General features: G+C 50.8%; 1 protein-coding gene across 1 annotated transcript; it reads left to right on the forward strand.

The window, feature by feature from the left end:
• The first annotated feature begins 39 nt into the window (after window positions 1–39).
• Window positions 40–12,290, forward strand: NANP (N-acetylneuraminic acid phosphatase). Its single transcript, XM_073338397.1, has 2 exons — window positions 40–225; window positions 8,434–12,290. The coding sequence occupies exons 1-2, from the start codon at window positions 136–138 to the stop codon at window positions 9,157–9,159; spliced, it is 816 nt and encodes a 271-aa protein (XP_073194498.1). The 5' UTR covers window positions 40–135; the 3' UTR covers window positions 9,160–12,290.
• Window positions 12,291–22,924: the final 10,634 nt, after the last annotated feature.

Consider the following 22,924-nt stretch of genomic DNA (forward strand, 5'->3'; position numbering starts at 1 on the left):
GGTCTCTCTCGCCCCCGTTCTCTCGGCCGCCCTGCTGGGAATCCCCTGAGAGACCCGCAGCTCTCGCGAGATGTAGAGGAGCGCGCGGCCGGCCGAGCGCAGCAGCGGCGGCGGCGGCGCGGGCGCGAGGCTGCGATGGGGCTGCAGGGGGTCAAGGCCGTGTTCTTCGACTTGGACAACACGCTCGTCGACACGGCCGCCGCGGGCCGGCGGGCCATACAGGAGGTACCGGCCCGGGCTGGCTCGGCGCGCAAGGGTGACACCACCAACTCCGGGAGGGGCTGCTCCGCCCCCGCCGCCTGTCCCCCACACCTGGACACGGCAGCCCCTCTTCCCTCCGCCCCCAATCCCCCAGGCACGGCAGCCCTTCTTCCCCCCTCCTCCCTTGGGCACTGCAGCCCCTCTCCCCGCCGCCATCCTCCAAACACGGAAGCCCCTCTCCTCTCCCCTCCTCCCCGCCGCCATCCCCCGGGCACGGCAGCCCCTCTCCTCTCCCCTCTCCTCCCCCCGCCTGCCGCCATCCCCCGGGCACGGCAGCCCCTCTCCTCTCCCCTCCCCTCCCCCCGCCTGCCGCCATCCCCCGGGCACGGCAGCCCCTCTCCTCTCCCCTCCCCTCCCCTCCCCCCCGCCTGCCGCCATCCCCCGGGCACGGCAGCCCCTCTCCCCTCCCCCCTCCTCCCCGCCGCCATCCCCCGGGCACGGCAGCCCCTCTCCTCTCCTCTTCCCTCACCCCCCCCGCCGCCATCCCCCGGGCACGGCAGCCCCTCTCCTCTCCTCTCCCCTCCTCCCCGCCGCCATCCCCCGGGCACGGCAGCCCCTCTCCTCTCCCCTCACCCCCCCCTGCCGCCATCCCCCGGGCACGGCAGCCCCTCTCCTCTCCCCTCTCCTCTCCCCTCCTCCCCGCCGCCATCCCCCGGGCACGGCAGCCCCTCTCCCCTCCCCTCCCCTCCCCCCCGCCTGCCGCCATCCCCCGGGCACGGCAGCCCCTCTCCTCTCCCCTCTCCTCTCCCCTCTCCTCTCCCCTCCTCCCCGCCGCCATCCCCCGGGCACGGCAGCCCCTCTCCTCTCCCCTCCCCTCCCCCCGCCTGCCGCCATCCCCCGGGCACGGCAGCCCCTCTCCTCTCCCCTCACCCCCCCCTGCCGCCATCCCCCGGGCACGGCAGCCCCTCTCCTCTCCCCTCTCCTCTCCCCTCCTCCCCGCTGCCATCCCCCGGGCACGGCAGCCCCTCTCCCCTCCCCTCCCCTCCCCCCCGCCTGCCGCCATCCCCCGGGCACGGCAGCCCCTCTCCTCTCCCCTCTCCTCTCCCCTCCTCCCCGCCGCCATCCCCCGGGCACGGCAGCCCCTCTCCTCTCCCCTCCCCTCCCCCCGCCTGCCGCCATCCCCCGGGCACGGCAGCCCCTCTCCTCTCCCCTCCCCTCCCCCCCGCCTGCCGCCATCCCCCGGGCACAGCAGCCCCTCTCCTCTCCCCTCTCCTCCCCTCCCCCCCGCCTGCCGCCATCCCCCGGGCACGGCAGCCCCTCTCCTCTCCCCTCCCCTCCCCTCCCCCCCGCCTGCCGCCATCCCCCGGGCACGGCAGCCCCTCTCCTCTCCCCTCCCCTCCCCCCCGCCTGCCGCCATCCCCCGGGCACGGCAGCCCCTCTCCCCTCCCCCCTCCTCCCCGCCGCCATCCCCCGGGCACGGCAGCCCCTCTCCTCTCCTCTTCCCTCACCCCCCCCGCCGCCATCCCCCGGGCACGGCAGCCCCTCTCCTCTCCTCTCCCCTCCTCCCCGCCGCCATCCCCCGGGCACGGCAGCCCCTCTCCTCTCCCCTCACCCCCCCCTGCCGCCATCCCCCGGGCACGGCAGCCCCTCTCCTCTCCCCTCTCCTCTCCCCTCCTCCCCGCCGCCATCCCCCGGGCACGGCAGCCCCTCTCCCCTCCCCTCCCCTCCCCCCCGCCTGCCGCCATCCCCCGGGCACGGCAGCCCCTCTCCTCTCCCCTCTCCTCTCCCCTCTCCTCTCCCCTCCTCCCCGCCGCCATCCCCCGGGCACGGCAGCCCCTCTCCTCTCCCCTCCCCTCCCCCCGCCTGCCGCCATCCCCCGGGCACGGCAGCCCCTCTCCTCTCCCCTCCCCTCCCCCCCGCCTGCCGCCATCCCCCGGGCACAGCAGCCCCTCTCCTCTCCCCTCTCCTCCCCTCCCCCCTGCCTGCCGCCATCCCCCGGGCACGGCAGCCCCTCTCCCCTCCCCTCCCCTCCCCCCCGCCTGCCGCCATCCCCCGGGCACGGCAGCCCCTCTCCTCTCCCCTCCCCTCCCCCCCGCCTGCCGCCATCCCCCGGGCACGGCAGCCCCTCTCCCCTCCCCCCTCCTCCCCGCCGCCATCCCCCGGGCACGGCAGCCCCTCTCCTCTCCTCTTCCCTCACCCCCCCCGCCGCCATCCCCCCGGGCACGGCAGCCCCTCTCCTCTCCCCTCCCCTCCCCCCCCGCCGCCATCCCCCGGGCACGGCAGCCCCTCTCCTCTCCTCTTCCCTCACCCCCCCCGCCGCCATCCCCCGGGCACGGCAGCCCCTCTCCTCTCCCCTCTCCTCTCCCCTCCTCCCCGCCTGCCGCCATCCCCCGGGCACGGCAGCCCCTCTCCCCTCCCCCCTCCTCCCCGCCGCCATCCCCCGGGCACGGCAGCCCCTCTCCTCTCCCCTCCCCTCCCCCCCCGCCGCCATCCCCCGGGCACGGCAGCCCCTCTCCTCTCCCCTCTCCTCTCCCCTCCTCCCCGCCGCCATCCCCCGGGCACGGCAGCCCCTCTCCTCTCCCCTCACCCCCCCCTGCCGCCATCCCCCGGGCACGGCAGCCCCTCTCCTCTCCCCTCTCCTCTCCCCTCCCCCCCGCCCGCCGCCATCCCCCGGGCACAGCAGCCCCTCTCCCCTCCCCTCCCCCCCTCCTCCCCGCCGCCATCCCCCGGGCACGGCAGCCCCTCTCCTCTCCCCTCCCCTCCCCCCCGCCTGCCGCCATCCCCCGGGCACGGCAGCCCCTCTCCTCTCCCCTCTCCTCTCCCCTCCTCCCCGCCGCCATCCCCCGGGCACGGCAGCCCCTCTCCTCTCCCCTCCTCCCCGCTGCCATCCCCCGGGCACGGCAGCCCCTCTCCTCTCCCCTCCCCTCCCCCCCCGCCGCCATCCCCCGGGCACGGCAGCCCCTCTCCTCTCCCCTCCCCTCCCCCCCGCCTGCCGCCATCCCCCGGGCACGGCAGCCCCTCTCCTCTCCCCTCCTCCCCGCCGCCATCCCCCGGGCACGGCAGCCCCTCTCCTCTCCCCTCTCCTCTCCCCTCCTCCCCGCCGCCATCCCCCGGGCACGGCAGCCCCTCTCCTCTCCCCTCTCCTCTCCCCTCCCCCCCCCGCCGCCATCCCCCGGGCACGGCAGCCCCTCTCCTCTCCCCTCCCCTCCCCTCGGCCCCCCCCCGCCATCCCCCGGGCACGGCAGCCCCTCTCCCCTCCCCTCACCCCCCCCCCCGCCGCCATCCCCCGGGCACGGCAGCCCCTCTCCCCTCCCCTCACCCCCCCCCCGCCGCCATCCCCCGGGCACGGCAGCCCCTCTCCTCTCCCCTCCCCTCCCCCCGCCTGCCGCCATCCCCCGGGCACGGCAGCCCCTCTCCTCTCCCCTCCCCTCCCCCCCGCCTGCCGCCATCCCCCGGGCACAGCAGCCCCTCTCCTCTCCCCTCTCCTCCCCTCCCCCCCGCCTGCCGCCATCCCCCGGGCACGGCAGCCCCTCTCCCCTCCCCTCCCCTCCCCCCCGCCTGCCGCCATCCCCCGGGCACGGCAGCCCCTCTCCTCTCCCCTCCCCTCCCCCCCGCCTGCCGCCATCCCCCGGGCACGGCAGCCCCTCTCCCCTCCCCCCTCCTCCCCGCCGCCATCCCCCGGGCACAGCAGCCCCTCTCCTCTCCTCTTCCCTCACCCCCCCCGCCGCCATCCCCCGGGCACGGCAGCCCCTCTCCTCTCCTCTCCCCTCCTCCCCGCCGCCATCCCCCGGGCACGGCAGCCCCTCTCCTCTCCCCTCACCCCCCCCTGCCGCCATCCCCCGGGCACGGCAGCCCCTCTCCTCTCCCCTCTCCTCTCCCCTCCTCCCCGCCGCCATCCCCCGGGCACGGCAGCCCCTCTCCCCTCCCCTCCCCTCCCCCCCGCCTGCCGCCATCCCCCGGGCACGGCAGCCCCTCTCCTCTCCCCTCTCCTCTCCCCTCTCCTCTCCCCTCCTCCCCGCCGCCATCCCCCGGGCACGGCAGCCCCTCTCCTCTCCCCTCCCCTCCCCCCGCCTGCCGCCATCCCCCGGGCACGGCAGCCCCTCTCCTCTCCCCTCACCCCCCCCTGCCGCCATCCCCCGGGCACGGCAGCCCCTCTCCTCTCCCCTCTCCTCTCCCCTCCTCCCCGCCGCCATCCCCCGGGCACGGCAGCCCCTCTCCCCTCCCCTCCCCTCCCCCCCGCCTGCCGCCATCCCCCGGGCACGGCAGCCCCTCTCCTCTCCCCTCTCCTCTCCCCTCCTCCCCGCCGCCATCCCCCGGGCACGGCAGCCCCTCTCCTCTCCCCTCCCCTCCCCCCGCCTGCCGCCATCCCCCGGGCACGGCAGCCCCTCTCCTCTCCCCTCCCCTCCCCCCCGCCTGCCGCCATCCCCCGGGCACAGCAGCCCCTCTCCTCTCCCCTCTCCTCCCCTCCCCCCCGCCTGCCGCCATCCCCCGGGCACGGCAGCCCCTCTCCTCTCCCCTCCCCTCCCCTCCCCCCCGCCTGCCGCCATCCCCCGGGCACGGCAGCCCCTCTCCTCTCCCCTCCCCTCCCCCCCGCCTGCCGCCATCCCCCGGGCACGGGAGCCCCTCTCCCCTCCCCCCTCCTCCCCGCCGCCATCCCCCGGGCACGGCAGCCCCTCTCCTCTCCTCTTCCCTCACCCCCCCCGCCGCCATCCCCCGGGCACGGCAGCCCCTCTCCTCTCCTCTCCCCTCCTCCCCGCCGCCATCCCCCGGGCACGGCAGCCCCTCTCCTCTCCCCTCACCCCCCCCTGCCGCCATCCCCCGGGCACGGCAGCCCCTCTCCTCTCCCCTCTCCTCTCCCCTCCTCCCCGCCGCCATCCCCCGGGCACGGCAGCCCCTCTCCCCTCCCCTCCCCTCCCCCCCGCCTGCCGCCATCCCCCGGGCACGGCAGCCCCTCTCCTCTCCCCTCTCCTCTCCCCTCTCCTCTCCCCTCCTCCCCGCCGCCATCCCCCGGGCACGGCAGCCCCTCTCCTCTCCCCTCCCCTCCCCCCGCCTGCCGCCATCCCCCGGGCACGGCAGCCCCTCTCCTCTCCCCTCCCCTCCCCCCCCGCCTGCCGCCATCCCCCGGGCACAGCAGCCCCTCTCCTCTCCCCTCTCCTCCCCTCCCCCCCGCCTGCCGCCATCCCCCGGGCACGGCAGCCCCTCTCCCCTCCCCTCCCCTCCCCCCCGCCTGCCGCCATCCCCCGGGCACGGCAGCCCCTCTCCTCTCCCCTCCCCTCCCCCCCGCCTGCCGCCATCCCCCGGGCACGGCAGCCCCTCTCCCCTCCCCCCTCCTCCCCGCCGCCATCCCCCGGGCACGGCAGCCCCTCTCCTCTCCTCTTCCCTCACCCCCCCCGCCGCCATCCCCCGGGCACGGCAGCCCCTCTCCTCTCCCCTCCCCTCCCCCCCCGCCGCCATCCCCCGGGCACGGCAGCCCCTCTCCTCTCCTCTTCCCTCACCCCCCCCGCCGCCATCCCCCGGGCACGGCAGCCCCTCTCCTCTCCCCTCTCCTCTCCCCTCCTCCCCGCCTGCCGCCATCCCCCGGGCACGGCAGCCCCTCTCCCCTCCCCCCTCCTCCCCGCCGCCATCCCCCGGGCACGGCAGCCCCTCTCCTCTCCCCTCCCCTCCCCCCTCCTCCCCGCCGCCATCCCCCGGGCACGGCAGCCCCTCTCCTCTCCCCTCACCCCCCCCCGCCGCCATCCCCCGGGCACGGCAGCCCCTCTCCTCTCCCCTCTCCTCTCCCCTCCTCCCCGCCGCCATCCCCCGGGCACGGCAGCCCCTCTCCTCTCCCCTCACCCCCCCCTGCCGCCATCCCCCGGGCACGGCAGCCCCTCTCCTCTCCCCTCCCCCCCGCCCGCCGCCATCCCCCGGGCACAGCAGCCCCTCTCCCCTCCCCTCCCCCCTCCTCCCCGCCGCCATCCCCCGGGCACGGCAGCCCCTCTCCTCTCCCCTCCCCTCCCCCCCGCCTGCCGCCATCCCCCGGGCACGGCAGCCCCTCTCCTCTCCCCTCTCCTCTCCCCTCCTCCCCGCCGCCATCCCCCGGGCACGGCAGCCCCTCTCCTCTCCCCTCCTCCCCGCTGCCATCCCCCGGGCACGGCAGCCCCTCTCCTCTCCCCTCCCCTCCCCCCCCGCCGCCATCCCCCGGGCACGGCAGCCCCTCTCCTCTCCTCTCCCCTCCCCTCCCCCCCGCCTGCCGCCATCCCCCGGGCACGGCAGCCCCTCTCCTCTCCCCTCCTCCCCGCCGCCATCCCCCGGGCACGGCAGCCCCTCTCCTCTCCCCTCTCCTCTCCCCTCCTCCCCGCCGCCATCCCCCGGGCACGGCAGCCCCTCTCCTCTCCCCTCTCCTCTCCCCTCCCCCCCCCGCCGCCATCCCCCGGGCACGGCAGCCCCTCTCCTCTCCCCTCCCCCCCCCGCCGCCATCCCCCGGGCACGGCAGCCCCTCTCCTCTCCCCTCCCCTCCCCTCGGCCCCCCCCCGCCATCCCCCGGGCACGGCAGCCCCTCTCCCCTCCCCTCACCCCCCCCCCGCCGCCATCCCCCGGGCACGGCAGCCCCTCTCCCCTCCCCTCACCCCCCCCCCGCCGCCATCCCCCGGGCACAGCAGCCCCTCTCCCCTCCCCTCACCCCCCCCCCGCCGCCATCCCCCGGGTATGGCAGCCCCTCTCCCCTCCCCTCACCCCCCCGCCGCCATCCCCCGGGCACGGCAGCCCCTCTCCCCTCCCCTCACCCCCCCGCCGCCATCCCCCGGGCACGGCAGCCCCTCTCCTCGCCCCTCCCCTCGCCCCCCCGCTGCCATCCCCCGGGCACGGCAGCCCCTCTCCCCTCCCCTCACCCCCCCGCCGCCATCCCCCGGGCACGGCAGCCCCTCTCCTCTCCCCTCTCCTCTCCCCTCCTCCCCGCCGCCATCCCCCGGGCACGGCAGCCCCTCTCCTCTCCCCTCTCCTCTCCCCTCCTCCCCGCCGCCATCCCCCGGGCACGGCAGCCCCTCTCCTCTCCCCTCACCCCCCCGCCGCCATCCCCCGGGCACGGCAGCCCCCAAAATTCTACCCTGGGGACAGCGTCATGTGCTGCCCCATAACCAGTCCCCCCCCGCCCCATAAAATTATTAATCCCTTCGTCCTGGGCTCGCTGTAAGGCACTGGCGTTTGCCTCACGGGGGGGGGGGACACAATCAGCGGTACGTGGCCGAGGGATACCTGACATTACCCGCTCTGGGCGGGTTATGGCTATGTGGCTGTGCAGAGGATTAAGGGGAAATAACAAGTTCGCTTGCAAGCCGAGTGGGCTACCTGGGTCAGAGCACACGGATGGGGGCTGTGTGCCCACTAGGTGGCCCAGGAACGAAGGGGTGGGGAGTAGGCCGAGTGGCGGCTCAGTACTACTGAGCTGACTTGGGAGGTGACTGTAGATCTGCCAGAGCAACGTGGAAGAGGGAGGTGTGTGGAAGAGGGAGGTTCGTGTATGAAGCATTATGCTGCTTGGGGCTATTTCTGGCGAGGGGCAGCTTACACACCATTCCTTGCTTAGGGTTTTCAGTAGTGCCCATCCCTATAATATCTGAGGCCTTACTTTAGTCATCCTAAATAAAGGTTGCATAATGGGGCGTTGTGTGTTACTATTTGTGATTTTGTCGCAGAAATTACAAGGCTCTGAAGTTGCCATCACTTATTGATAGAGTAGTAACCAGTTTCTTCAGAGATTTATAACAGCTTAGACCATGGGTCTGAAAATCACACTATCACACATTCAGCATTAGATTGTGCTAGACCCCCTGGGAGTATGAAGGATTAACCCTCCCACCCCCACCCCCACCCCAGGTTTCCCTAATGTGGTCATATTATGTGTATGCTACACTCAGGGGTGAAGTAATTTACTCTCTCTTGCTCCCTCCCACCTATCCTCTGGTGTTGGAGGAAAGCCAAAGCACAGTACCTTCTGAGGGCTCCTCCTGATGCAGTGGAGCTATGCTTATGGGTTGTTTTTTTTTTTAATTCTGTGATACATCACTTCAAATTATGGGCCAGATTCTGCCATCCTTACTAATGTTGAATAATACATTATTCAAGGAGTAACCCAGTTTATTTCAGTGGGACTGCTGTGGAAGAAAGTAATACTTCATGTAAGCCAGGGTGGTAGAATCTGGCCCTTAGTGTGTAATGCTTTATTGTAACCTTCCTTTCCCTTTCCATTTGTTAAAGGTAATAAATGTCTTGCAATCAAAACATCAGTGTGATGAAGGAGAAGCTCACATGATTTGTGATAAAGTCCAAGAAAAACTCCTCAAAGAGTGTCATGATCCAGCTAAGGTGTGCATTACTGATTTAAGGATCTCACATTGGGAAGAAGCAATACAAGAAACAAAGGGTGGTGAGGCTAATCGAAATCTGGCAGCAGAATGTTATTTCCTGTGGAAAACTACACGCCTCCAGCATCTAACCCTAACAGAGGATACAAGAAGCATGCTTACTGAACTTCGAAAAATGGTCCGCTTGCTTTTATTAACTAATGGAGACAAACAGACTCAGAGGGAGAAGATTGAAGCGTGTGCCTGTCAACCATACTTTGATGCCATTGTTGTGGGAGGAGAACAGAAAGAAGAGAAACCAGCACCATCTATATTTCTTTATTGTTGTGATCTACTAGGAGTACAGCCTTGGGACTGTGTGATGGTTGGTGACTCACTAGACACAGATATTCAAGGAGGCCTGAATGCAGGTTTGAAAGCAACTGTCTGGATAAATAAAACAATGACAATGCCAGTAAACACTTCCCCAGTACCTCATTATATAATTTCTTCTGTTCTTGATCTTCCATCGCTCTTACAGAATATGGACCACAAAATGAATGCTAACTTAGAAACCAATAAGATGGTTAGTATTAATGACGTACATGACCGTGCCAATGTAGAATCGAAGAAATTCTAAGTCCTTAGCCTGCTAATGTTTTTGTTGAAAGTTTGGCCCTAAAATCTTACACATGTAAACATGTTTACTCACACATCCACTGTTTGAGTAAGAGTATATTTATGAGTGGAGTTCAGTAGAAGAAAAGTATTAAATTGAATCTTGTTATTGATTGAAATTTTTGGAAAAGAAATGAAGCATAAGTGCAATTATCTTAAATTTATGCTCTACTTCTGGAAATTACTGAGAGACTTTTTAGTATAGGTCAGAGACAACCATGCTTATCAGTCTTTTGCTTTTGCAATGAAAAAGGAAAAACTCCATGGTTTTGATTTTCATTTTGGTTTGCTGGCTTACATATTTAGCAGGAATTTCAGTCATAAAAGATTGTGGTGTATAAAACAGTAGAAGGTGGAAGAGAGAATATGGTAGAATTCTAGGTTCTTCACAGTCTAATCTATAGATTTCTCAGTAAGGATTAAAATGAATTTCCCCATTTGAAAAAGTGATTGGATCTAGTACATAAAGCAGCCCTTTCTAAAATTTTTGACTTTGCTTTTTGAGCAAACTTATTGACTTTGTAATTTTGGAAGCTAGTGACTATTTTCACAAATTTCGCAGAGACTGTTCTTAGATAAGACCCAAATCCCTGTCAGAAAAATACATATATGTACACTTCAAAGCTTGCATATGTATAGGGGACCATTCATCAGCAGGGCTTTGTGGATAGAGTTTTGTTTTAATCACATACATGTGTCTGCACTAAAACAGTATTTGTAATGCAGATTATGATTTACGTTGCACTGTATTGTGAGTTAACTGATTTTTTTGGACATTTGCAATGTTCTTTGCTCAGTTTTGTCTAATATTCTTAAAGCTTATGCAATTGTTCTGTTTGGTTTTATTAGTGAATTTTGATCAAACTTTGGTCTTGTTGGCTCAGGAAGGTGCAGGGGTCTACCCACTTGGAGCCAGTTACAGGATTGGAGCCTTTCTGACTACTAATTCCATTGCTGTAAAACCTTTCCAAATTCTAGCTTCTACATGTACTTCATCGTACTCACTTTGAAAAATTGTGTACTACTAAAAAAATAAGTGGTTTGCATGACTTTTCCAGGAACTTGAATTCCAGTATAGGATGTAATACTGGATAAACAGCTTCACACTGTACACTATTGACACTGGATTTAGAAGATTACCCTGTTTATGCCGTATTATAACACTACTCTTCCTCCACAAATTTATTTAATTTTGCTGTACTTAGTTTCTCTCCTTATGAAACACCTCTTTTTTAAAGAATAACTTCTCACACTTCAAAAATATGAACTTTTGGGAGTATCACATTTTAATTTTCATATTTTTAGAAATTAGGATTAATACATTTATTGGAAGCATTGCACATTAACACCCATGCCTGTGTTTACACTAGGTCAAATATTTGTCATTATGTGATGGATCACAAATGTCATGTTTTAAAAAATGATCATCACAATTGATAGTTATACTTTGGATATGTTTGCGAGTTAGGATAAAAACATTTCAGACTTGGAGAGTCACAGAACACCATAAAGCAAGGAAACCTACCAGAAGGTGTAGAAGGACATGTCTACATGAGAACACTGCATCAGTCGAACCTAAGGTTTAAATTTAAACCTATTTTAAACTTGTGCAGTGCCCTGCATAGACTTATTTTGGTTTAAATGAGGCTTTTTTGGTTTAACTTAAATTGATTGGTAACAGAGGAAAGCTAAATCAAAATGTCATCCCTAAACTGAAATAAGTGTCTGTGAAGGATTTTGCACTTTAAATTAATTTGTAAAAGAAAAGTTAAACCAGTTCAACTTCTTCATTTAGACAGTGCTAAGGAAGGACCTCAAGGAGCAAACTGCCAGAGCCATACAGAACAATCAGTTAAGGAAAAGCCTAAGTCTTTAACATAGTTATGAGCAAAAATTAAGAAGGAAGGCGAGGCCTAAAATGGGGCTTATATGAACAATAAAATGTATCCAAAAGGTTAAATGGTGTCACCGAGTACTCAAAGTTTAGGCTGTTGGCTTGGTTCTGTAAATGAAGACTGTTTAATAATAATAAAAAAAACTGTTTACCACAGCCTCCCAAGATTTGTTACACTAAAAATCTATTGTTTGTATAGCACCCAGGAGAAGGAAAGCCCAGTCTGATAAGGGCCTCTGAGTGCTAGTGTAATAAAAAAGAATCCATAATTATGGGATGAGGCTCTGGACTGCAGATGTCCATGGAGCCATAAGGCCAGATCCTCAACTGCTGTAAATTTGTTTTAGCTCCATTGACTTCAACTGAACTACAACTATTTATACAAGTTGAGGATCTGTTTAATACTTTTTCTTGCCAATAATGCATCATTCTGCCTCGGGCTGCTGCGCCTGCTGGCATATTTATTGTCTCACTCTGCTTTAGAGAGGAACATTGTTATTTCTGCTTTGCACATGGTCAGTGTCAAATTATCAAAAGAAGAAAGCACAGTAACTGCATACTCAGCTACATAGGGGCCACACAAATATTTTTCCTTCATTGCTGAGTACTGTACCAGGATACATGTAGCTACCGGTCTGCACTTTAGCTACTATTAATTATTACTATGCTGCTATAAAACGAGAAAAATGTAGAACATATTTTTTTTTTCCTATCTAAGGTACTTTCAGAGTATCAGTCATCATATCTAGCTTATCTGCATGTCAAACTGGCAGGCTGGTTTTCTTGAGATTGATTTTTTCCAAAATGCCAATTGAAAGAAAGAAAACAGCTGGATCATTTTTATGAGAAAAGCAACAAAACAGGACAGTGTAACAGTCTGTATTCAGTGGATTTCTGGTTTTGCCAAGTCTTTATTAATATAACCAGGCAATTAAAAAACAATAAAAAGGTTCCTTTAAGATATACTGTCAAAATATAGTAAAATTCCACCTGCACTTTTACTAAAAATGTTTACTTTGGGAGATAGTTTCTTACGGGAGGCATATTCTGAAATAGTTTGAACTGTGAAATTTTGATTTTTGTGAAATGCTAATCTGGAACATTTGGTTAACATTGATAAATGACATGCTTTGGGTTTTGAATTGTTAATTTAAAATAAATGATGTACTTGTCAAATAAAATCTCCTGTTTTTAAAGCATATTTTCCTTGGCTCTTTGTAGATAGAAATGGTACCAATAAAGTATTTTTTGTTTTGTGTTTTTTTAAACAGGGCCTGTTTTTCAAAAATAGCAAAGTTAGGCTCCTAAATCAATGGGTCTGATTTTTCACAAGTGCTGAATAGGTGTGTTTTCCATTGACTTCAGATAAAGTCATGGGTGGCCCAATTATTAGAATTGTTGATCATTACTGATTTACTAATTTCAGTGGATATAAGTTTCATGTTTGTGTCTTGATAATCCACAATCATAATGCATTAAGTATTTACGAGTAGCTGTATGAGGGGTAAATAAACATTTTTGCTCGCACACAGGATATTACAAATATTTTAATGCATTCCAGTGAGCTCTATTGTTATAACAGCTTGCTTGAAACAGATTTGTAGCCTATTGCTTTTATAGTAATTTATTTTTGTTTTGGTTTCAATTTAAAGTACTTATCCCTTGCCCTGCCTGCTTTCAGAGAAACTAAAAATGTACAACTACAAAAATAAAAACTATACAAATGCATACTGGACCAACCATACAAAGCACAAAACAACTTGCTCCTAATAATTATACATCTGATCACTTGTTAAGCCCCCCCCTAAAGAAATGAACTTTGTCTAAACATCTGAAGATTAAGCTCCACCTAGCACCTTTCTCTGAAAAGAAGCAAAAGCACTTTTGTATACTAACTACATAGATAAGTTTGTCAGAATTCAATTTTTATTTTTAAATAATTGACAATTATTTTTATTGATTTAAATTTTCACAGTTGTGGGAAATTATGGGGGGGCAGACTATTTAATGACAGATGTTGAGATTCAAAAAGTTAAAGCTTTGTAACTGTTACACACACAAACTTTTGAAAACTTTGCCATTTAGCAGAATTCAGAAAGAATTGGATGTTATAAGTAACAAGAACATCCAGTTCCAATAAAAAATTAATTTAAAAAAAGCAATTAGATTTAGAAGGGATAAAAAAATCTCATTCTTGAGGGACTAAAACAGCCTTTAATTATTAGGAGTTGGGAAGAAGCTTTCCCTATGGATAGATTATTCCATCTCAGTCTACTAAAAGTTCCTCCAAAGCTTTGGTATGGGATACTGTCAGTGACAGGATATTGGACTAGATGAGCCACTGATCTGAGCCATCATGGTAATTTCTGTTCCTAGGAAAGGAGCAAAGTCTTTTTATCCAACAATTTTTCTTTAGATTTAATTTATTGATATCCCTCATCCTTGTTTTCTCTTGCCTTTTTAGTTTGTCATACTAGCTTACTCATGGGAGGCATTGTAAATGATAGGCAAAATTTACTTGGAGAGTGGTATGGCCACTTGAAGTACTACTTCAACGCAGCTGTTGTTGGAGGGGAGTGCATAATCTGTTTACTAGTTCACAGTAATTCTATTCAGCAGTTTGGAAATGGTAGTAAAGAATACCCTTGTCAATCAAAATCACACAGTGAATGAAGGTAGACAAAATGTAATCTGATTTTTAGAATATGGCAGGACACTGAGCTTAACACCCCCACACTTACAAAAAGGTCCATGATATCTTATTTGGGCCCTGATCTTGCAAAGACTTACTTACACATGTATGTAATTTTACTTACTGTGATTAGTGACATGGGGTTACTCATAATGCATAAAGTTAAGCATGTGTGTACGATTTGGTGCCTTGGTCATGAAAGATCATGACCAAGGCACCAAATCGTACACACATGCTTAACTTTATGCATTATGAGTAACCCCATGTCACTAATCACAGTAAGTAAAATTACATGACCAAGGCACCAAATCGTACACACATGCTTAACTTTATGCATTATGAGTAACCCCATGTCACTAATCACAGTAAGTAAAATTACATACATGTGTAAGTAAGTCTTTGCAAGATCAGGGCCCAAATAAGATAATCTTCATTTTGTCTCCTCCAAAAGATGCCACTTTCAGCATAAAGAGCCTAAACCAAAGCCCACTGAAATCAGTTGAGTGATTCCCACTGATTTCAGAAGGATTTGGACCAGGCCAAAAAATATTGAAATATGTTATTCTCTCAAATGTTAGGTCTGTAGCAAAGTGTTTACGTTCCTTTTAACAATTCTTAGTAGAATATTTAAACAATCACTTTAATTTACTGCTAGCAAAATATTTCTCCTATAAAACCGTGTTTTGGACTCCTTGCCTTCATTACTTAGTTTATTTTGATTTAACATATAAAAATGGATGATCCCTGGCTATAGGTGCTTTGAGAAATCATTAAGGCCAGGATTTAAAAAAAAAAAGTTCCACAGGTTGACTGACGGATACTGCTGGCTTCATAGGTATGAGGCAGGTATGTGGTGGTACAGTAGCTGAGTGAACCACTATTTTGAAGCATAAGAACCGTGGGAGAGGGGGGTACAATGATTATGAATAAAAAAAAATATACTGGGAACAAAGTAGTCAAAAGTGTGCATTCGTAATGGGACTTCATGTGGTCCTGAAGAAGCCAGGATGCACGACTATTTCTGATGTAAACACAAATGCAGCTTGGTATAAATATTTATTATTTAACCTTTGTATAGCCGTAGTGCCTAGAGGCCAAGCAGGTCAGGACCCTATTGTGCTAGGCACTGTACATCCCTATAGTAATGCCAGTCCATGCCTCAACCAGCTAAGTCTAAAAGAATAGCTATGTACAGTTGTAAGATTGTATAAGGTAGTCTAATAAGATGCATTCTTAATTTTTGCAGTCATTGATAACAGGACATTGACTCTTTCCTGTTCCCCCTTTTAACTTCACTAGAAGTAGGATCAAACTAATGGGGCATGATTCTTCCATTGCAGCATACAAGTAACTCCAACTGAAGTCAATGAGAATTACATATATCCTGTGGGCGTAGACTCTGGCTCATTGTCTGTGTGTTTCTGGCTGTTCTCACGGAATGATCCAGGACTAGAGTTGTGGTTGTCCAGGGGGCGTTGATTGTACCAGCATATATGTTCTTTGTTTTTGAAGTCTAACCTTAAAAACAAAATTCAAAGTTAGCCTTAAACTAATTTTGCAGTTTTTACTCAAAAAGTTAAAGATAGCTTGTCATCTGGGAATCAACTGCAAACAATCAGAAGTAACATGCAAACAGAAATACAATATCTGTGTTCTACATAGTGTTTTTCCATTCTTTTGTGCATAGCTTTTATTTTTCTACCAAACCTTGTAGTGGATTGTCCCCATTATAATTCACTTTCTAGATCTCACTGTGTACATACAAGAGACATAACAATGCAGGCTTGATGTCAGCTGTGTCTAAAGCAAAACTGCAGCTTTGTGCCTATGTTGTTAGGGACCCAGACATACAGCATTGCATATGTCCTTGCTATATAATATAATTTGGCCACTTATCCCATGTTATTGCAATAGAGTTGCATAGGAGACTTCTAACGTCCACATGAACTCAGCTCAAGGATTAGAACTAGGAACTTTTTAAAAAATATAAACAGTCTGGTGGGTGTTTATTTTATATGAATTTTCATGCCTTATGAATGTGAGATTTGTTAGCAATGCCAAGATCCAATCACAGGCCCAGGTCCTGCAGAAACTTACACATAGGCCTTATTTTACATATGTAAGTAGTCTCACTGAAGTGAGCGAGACAACTTCATTTAAATTAAGAGTGTGCATAAGTCTTTGCAGGATCAGGGCCTCGGTACAGACAGGTGATTTCCAAGTCTCCCCTCTTTGCTCCAACTTTTGCTAATGCTTCTCAGTCCTCTGTATGATCACCTGTGTCAGGATTCCCTCCCCACTCTGAACTCTAGGGTACAGATGCAGGGGCCCGAATGAAAGACCCCTTAAGCCTATTTCTACCAGCTTAGGTTAAAACTTCCCCAAGGCACAAATTCTTTGCCCTTGGAGGGTACGCTGCCACCACCAAGTGATTTAACAAAGAATCAGAGAAAGAACCACTTGGAGTTCCTATTTCCCAAAAACATCACCCCAAGCCTTTACACCCCCTTTCCTAAGGAGGCTTGAGAATAATATGCTAACCAATTGGTTACAAAACACAGACCCAAACCCCTGGGTCTTAGGACAATAGAGAAATCAGTCAGGTTCTTAAAAGAAGGATTTTATTTTAAAAAAAAAAGTAAAAATCACCTCTGTAAAATCAGGATGGAAAATAACTTTACAGGGTAACAAAAGATTCAAAAACACAGCAGAACTTCCTCTAGGCTTAGTTTCAAAGTTCAGAAAACAGGAATAAACCTCCCTCCAGCAAAGGAAAAATTCACAAACAGAACAAAAGATAATCTAACATGCCTTGCCTGCTTTTACTTACAATTTTTGTAATATGAGAGACTTTTAGGATGGTTTATAGGAGGAGGAGTTTTCTGACCTGATGCTTCTCCACTTCCCAAGAAAACACACAAAACAAAGCCTCTCTTTCCCCCACCCCCCAAGCTTTGAAAGTATCTTCTTTCCCCATTGGTCCTTTTGGTCAGGTGCCAACCAGGTTATTTGAGCTTCTTAACCCCTTGCAAGTAAGGAGGATTTCTAGGCTGCCCTTAGCTGTATGGTTATAACAACCCATATTCCTATTGCTCACTGAACTAGAAATACAGTTTGCACCTGAGAAAAATGTGGCAGAAAGTTGCAACAGAAATGATTGGGAGAAACCACACTTACACAGAGAGAGTGAGATGAGCCTCTGAATTTATCATCAGCTGGTTGGCAAGTATGGGGGGGCTGCAAGTATTTTTTAAAAGGCTTCCCTCCAAATATATTTGTCTCTATATTATACAGGCTATGCACATTTGACCTTTTTGTGGCAAAGAGCTGCTGTCAACCAATGGGTATCCAGGCTCAGCAGACAGGTATAAAGGATTACAGGCTAGATGTTTTTCCCTGTGATTTCAAACAATGCTGCGGATTAACTGGTTTCAAAAATGGATCTGTAGGATCAATGAATATGGAAATTGTTGCAAGAATTATCCATCTGTTCTAGTACTTTTTGTTTTTGAAGGAATGTGGTATATTGCATATGGTAATGTCAAAGGGGTAATATCGCATTTTGATCAAAGCAGTAATATATTATTGTTCAGGCTTTCTGAAAAAAAAATTATAGACATTGTTTTCTGGCACAGTATCGTTTCCATAGCCGGTAAGATGCTCTGTGGTGTTAACATTGCATATTTTTGTCAGCATGTAAAATCTCACAGGATGGAAGGGGGAGGGATAGGATTTATCAGGATGGCTGCAATGGATGAGTTGATAGGTTTTGTTTTCCAAACTGTTGATGTCTTCCATTGTGTTTCATTTCAGATATTTAAAAGAGAAGGGTTTGGAAAAGTCCTCTTTTCTTTCAGTAAGAAAATACATCAGTGACAGAGTTTATTTTCCTTCTGTATAAGGTATTTAAAAGGTCCCTACCATCTCGCTATCTTAGACACATTGATTTCTTTTCTATGTCAGTTTGCGAGACTTTCCCTGTCCCGCTCAATATCTGTTTATATTTATAGCATGAATGTGAGGCAATAGATATATGTGAAATCTGGAAAACTTAATATATAGTTTCTAACCTGTCACAATTATGTTTTTCAAATTTTGCAGGCAGTGGTAGTATTCAGGCTGATAGTATTTCCCTGTAACTATTTCTATCTTCAATTGGAGCGTGAGCAAATACAATTTAATGTATTTTTTTATTGTGTGGTTATTAGAATTAACTGAACAATTAATTACACAATACAATAATAAGTTAAGTAGGCTGCAAGAAATAGCTGTAGTTGGTCCACTTCTCCACTCCTCTACAATAGCATGACACCCAGGACAACAGTGGACTTATGCCCATGTAAAACTGGTATAGCAGAGTGTATGCTCCCCTCTTTAGACATTTTTAAATGGGCCAGATTTTTTAAAAAATAGGTCAATGCGTTTGCATGCATTCATTTGAATGCTCTTCATGTGTGCAATTATTTAGGGTCACATTCTCAACTCTTGAAAGCGATCTGTGCCACTCTAGTAGCACAAAGGACATTTAAAGCTACCTTAAGCAGGCAGCTGAGGATTCCCCCTTTTTGCTCCATTATGGACATGCCAGAAAGGGATATGTACAGTGCATCTGATCTGTGGTCAGCAGTGCAGGCCCTAGTGGACTATTCTAGCCAGGACAACTAGAGTAGCCTGTAGGAAGTAGTAAATCTAGGAATAAGAGAAAATGAAGGCTGAATACAAGGAGAAACTTCCAGCTTATGGAATAGCTTCCCAAGGGAAGTTAGGGAAGCCACTATCATTTGGGACTTTTAACACTAGACTGGTGAAAGTACTAGACAGTGTGCTTGGGAGAAGTTTTGCATTTGTGGGAAGATGGACTGAATGATCTAAACTCTAATTTATATGATTCTGTTCCAAATACATTCTGTTACACATGCTTTTGCAAAGACTTTTGGTATTCTCAGGCTCAAATCAGATGGCCCCAGATATCTCACTGGCTATTGGCATGCAGAAATAGCAGATCTACACACATACTCATGTTAACTATTCTCACAATTTCTCACCTAATTTTCTGAAAATCATTCAAATGTTCAGACTACAGGAATCTGAAAATAGACCAAGAAGAATATTTCTGTAGTGTGTGTCTCGTATTTGGTGCTTGTTAAATATTGTTATTTACTGGGTTGCGTCAGGAGGTGCTGTCAGAAAGTTATAAATTGTAGGTATAACTTAGATCTAACATCTATTGTTCTTTCCTTTTTTCTTCTCTATTATCTGTGTTACACCAACACCTAGAAGCTACAAATGAGATCAGGAATCTATTGTGCTAGGCACTATACAGACATGTAGTAAAATAATCCCTGTACTGAAGAGTTTGTAATCTAAATAGACAAGCTAGGAAACAGAGGTGCAGCAAGATTAAGTGTTTTGTGCAAGGTCATACAGGAAATCAGGAAGATTTTAATCCAGATATCAAGTCTCAGCCCAGAGCCTTAACCACAACACACTCCTATTTACAAAAAAAAAAAAATGTGGATCATAGTTTTCAAATATGTGGTGTAGTCTTTGTAATTCTTCATCAAAAGAGGGAAGATTTCTAAAGTTTTAGAAGCCTAGAAGTTTATCACAAGTATGATGGTAAACAGCATCTGACTTTAAAAAGGTAAAGGTAGTTGATGAAGTTGTGCCAGTGAAATTTGATTTATCAGGTGTAATCATTGGATTTATTTAAGAAACAAGTATGTGTTTATTTTCTGTCTGGTTAGCGCAACAAACATTTATTTGATCTATGAAATGCTGCTTATAAATTACTTTTTACATTTAAAAAATGGTACAGCAGCATTTTCTTTCTGTAATCTAAATTTATAGGCTACATTTATATACCTGACTTACACACACACACCCCCATGGGTATATTTAGACAGGTGTTTGTCTAACTTGCTCTTAAAAATTTCCATTTATGGAGATTCCACAACCTCCCTAGGCAATTTATTCCAGTAATTAACCATGCTGGAATTAGGAAGTTTTTCCTAATGTCCATCCTAAACCTCCCTCGCTGCAATTTAAACCCATTGCTTCTTATCCTATCCTCAGACGTTAAGGAGAACAATTTTTCTCCCTCCTCCTTTTATATATTTGAAAACTTATGTCCCCTCGGTCTTCTCTTCTCCAGCCTAAACAAACCCAATTTTTTCAATCTTCCCTTATAAGTCATGTTTTCTAGACCTTAAACCATTTTTGTTGCTTTTCTCTGGACTTTCTCCAGTTTGTCCACCTCTTTCCTGAAATGTGGTACCCAGTCTGGATACAATACTCCAGTTGCGGCCTAATCAGCTCAGAGTAGAGTGGAAGAATTACTTCTCATGTCTTGCTTACAACATTCCATCCTAGAATGATGTTTGCTTTTTTTCCCTCAACAGTGTTACACTGTTGACTCATATTTAGCTTGTGGTCCAGTATGACCCCTAGATCCCTTTTCACAGTACTCCTTCCTAGGCAGTCATTCCCATTTTGTATGTGTGCAAAGGATTGTTCCTTCCTAAATGGAGTACTTTGCATTTGTCCGTATTGAATTTCATCCTATTTACTTCAGACCATTTCTCCAGTTTGTCCAGATCATTTTGAACTTTAATCCTATCCTGCAACACACTTGCAACCCCTCCCAGCTTGGTATCGTCTGCAAACTTTAAGTGTACAGTCTATGCCATTATCTAAATTATTGATGACTAAGATATGGAACAGAACTAGACCCAAAGCTTATCCCTGCAGGCCCTGACTCGATATGCCCTTTCAGCTTGACTGAGAACCACTAATAACTACTCTCTGGGAATGGTGTTCCAACCAGTTATGACTCACCTTAAAGTAGCTACATCTACAGGGGGAGGGTGTGTGTATATATAAAAAAATCAGTTTACACTTGTTCATGCTTTATTGAAGGGTTTAGATCAAGACAGTGTCTTTCTAAAAGATACACCATCGTTCAAACAGAGATTATGGGCTTGATGCAGAAATGGCTGGATGTGTTTTACAAAATGTCAGATTACATGATTGTAATGCTCCCTTCTGGCCTTAATCTATGTCTATATCCTGCTTTTACAGAGGGTGGAGTTTAGGATCCAATACAGGTGTTTTCTTCCTCTAACTAGAGCATAAAATAAGCACCTAAATCCATTCTTAGGCACCTTTTAAAAAGTGGCTTGATTTTCAGAAGTACTGAGCACTTACAAACATTAGTGACTTCAGTGGGACCTGTGAACATTCAGCACCTCCCAAAACTATCCACTTTCATTTTGGTGCCTAAAATATGGATTGAGGAAGCTTACTTTAGGAAATCAAGTTTGAGAACTGGATATAATGTTTACTGCATTTTTCCTAATACACAGCAGGGGGCAGTTTAGGATTAATTTTCTGTTTCATGCTTAATACAGATGGCAAACATTGTTCTAATCCTTTCTTGGCTATGAGGCTACTTTTATGCATTGAGCACCTAGTACAAAGGGGACTTACCTTCTAGTTTTTAAAATTTAAATATAGACACAGTTATTTCCTGGCAAATCCTCTCAAAATGATGGGATTCAAATGTAATGTTTCATTTTTCTATTTCCTTTTTCAAATTTTATATAAATTCTTTGAAGGAAGGAAATTGCATACTAACACAGCATATATAAACTATGTTTATAAATATAGTTTAAGATCTACCAGTTATGTCCCCCCAAACATTTCATACAAGCTATGCCACTTAGTTGATTCACAACTAAAATTAAATGAAGAAATTTGGTTTTGGGGTGTTGTTTTGGGGGGTAGGGAGGATGGTGTCAGAGGTAGACAAAGTATATTAAGTAACTTTTTTATTTCAAGAGTCTTATACAATTATCTTGCTACTATCGCTGCATTATAGCTCAGGATGCCAAAATCTTGAAGTGAGCTACAGATAAACAGATTAATTGATTTATATTGCAATAGCGTATAGACGCTCTAAATCATGGACCCAGACTCCATTGTGCTAGGTGCTGTACAAATAGCGAGCAAAGATATTATTTTCCCCACTGGCAGATGCCCCCAAAATCACTTAGGAATGTATTAATTTATTATAGTAACAGTGTATTTATTTATAGAAAAGGAACCACACACCCAATCTTGTATTCCAATGACTTTTCAGTAGAAAAAACACACAACAATCCCAACACTAACGGCTGCTGGCTAGACCAGTAGCAAATTACAGCATCCTGCTCCTCTCATTTTGGCTGAGCTGTGACAGCTGTGCGTTGTCAAGTTGGGCAAAGCTCCATCCATTCCTCTCTCCTCCCCACACCCCACCCACCTGCTTTAGGGGGGGACTAGTGAGTCTGCAGTGCCCACTTCAGTCTACTCAGATGGACCTAAAGTAGCCCATGCAAGGAAATAAGGAGGATTTTTTTTTAACTCCCTCTTTTGACCTGAGCAGGCACATAGGCCAGAACACAATCTGGTCCTAAGAAATAGCCAAAATATATAGGGATAAGACCAAACAGTTGCTACTATATTATGCTCCATTACACTTCATTGAGCTAAATTTTAAGATTGAGAAAACAAACACTCAAGAGTTAGGATTTTATTCACACTATTAACTTATTCTGTGACAACAAGGCTCCCCTCCCACTTTGCCAGGCGGGACAGAGCTGTAGCTCATTTTACAGCTTTGCATGCCATCACTGTTCAAGCCCTCCAAAGAGAGAGAGTTTCTCCTAGTGGCTTAGTTAATCCACCTCCGGCCGATATAGCGCTGTCTACACTCGCACTTAGGTCAGTGTAACTAAGTCACTCAAGGGTGCGGATTATTCACACCCCAGAGCGACATAGTTATACCACAGTAATTCTGTATAGTAGACTGCTAGCTGTTTAACACATGGAATGCACTCCGGGAAATCTCTTTTGAAACTTTACTGATGTTTGTGGCTTTACAAGAAAATGGAGCTCGGACCAACATTCAGTATCTAAAGTTTGATGGGAAACATTTGGAATTGTTTTTTATTAATGGTCAATATTTCCTTGAGCCACCGAGATTGCAAAAGACTGTGATTACTGATTCTAAGTAGCGAAGAATTGTGTAAACCCTAATATTTTATTTACCTCATCTGTTCCATCATCCACCCACCCACTTGTTTGTTTCATTCGCCTGTT

Source organism: Lepidochelys kempii, chromosome 3, assembly GCF_965140285.1.
Source record: "Lepidochelys kempii isolate rLepKem1 chromosome 3, rLepKem1.hap1, whole genome shotgun sequence".
Taxonomy (NCBI): Eukaryota; Metazoa; Chordata; order Testudines; family Cheloniidae; genus Lepidochelys; species Lepidochelys kempii.

Coding starts and splice junctions, on each gene's coding strand:
- NANP (XM_073338397.1), top strand. CDS start 136: ATGGGGCTGCAGGGGGTCAAGGCCGTGTTCTTCGACTTGGACAACACG. Junction 226..8,433: donor GCCGGCGGGCCATACAGGAG/GTACCGGCCCGG, acceptor CATTTGTTAAAG/GTAATAAATGTCTTGCAATC.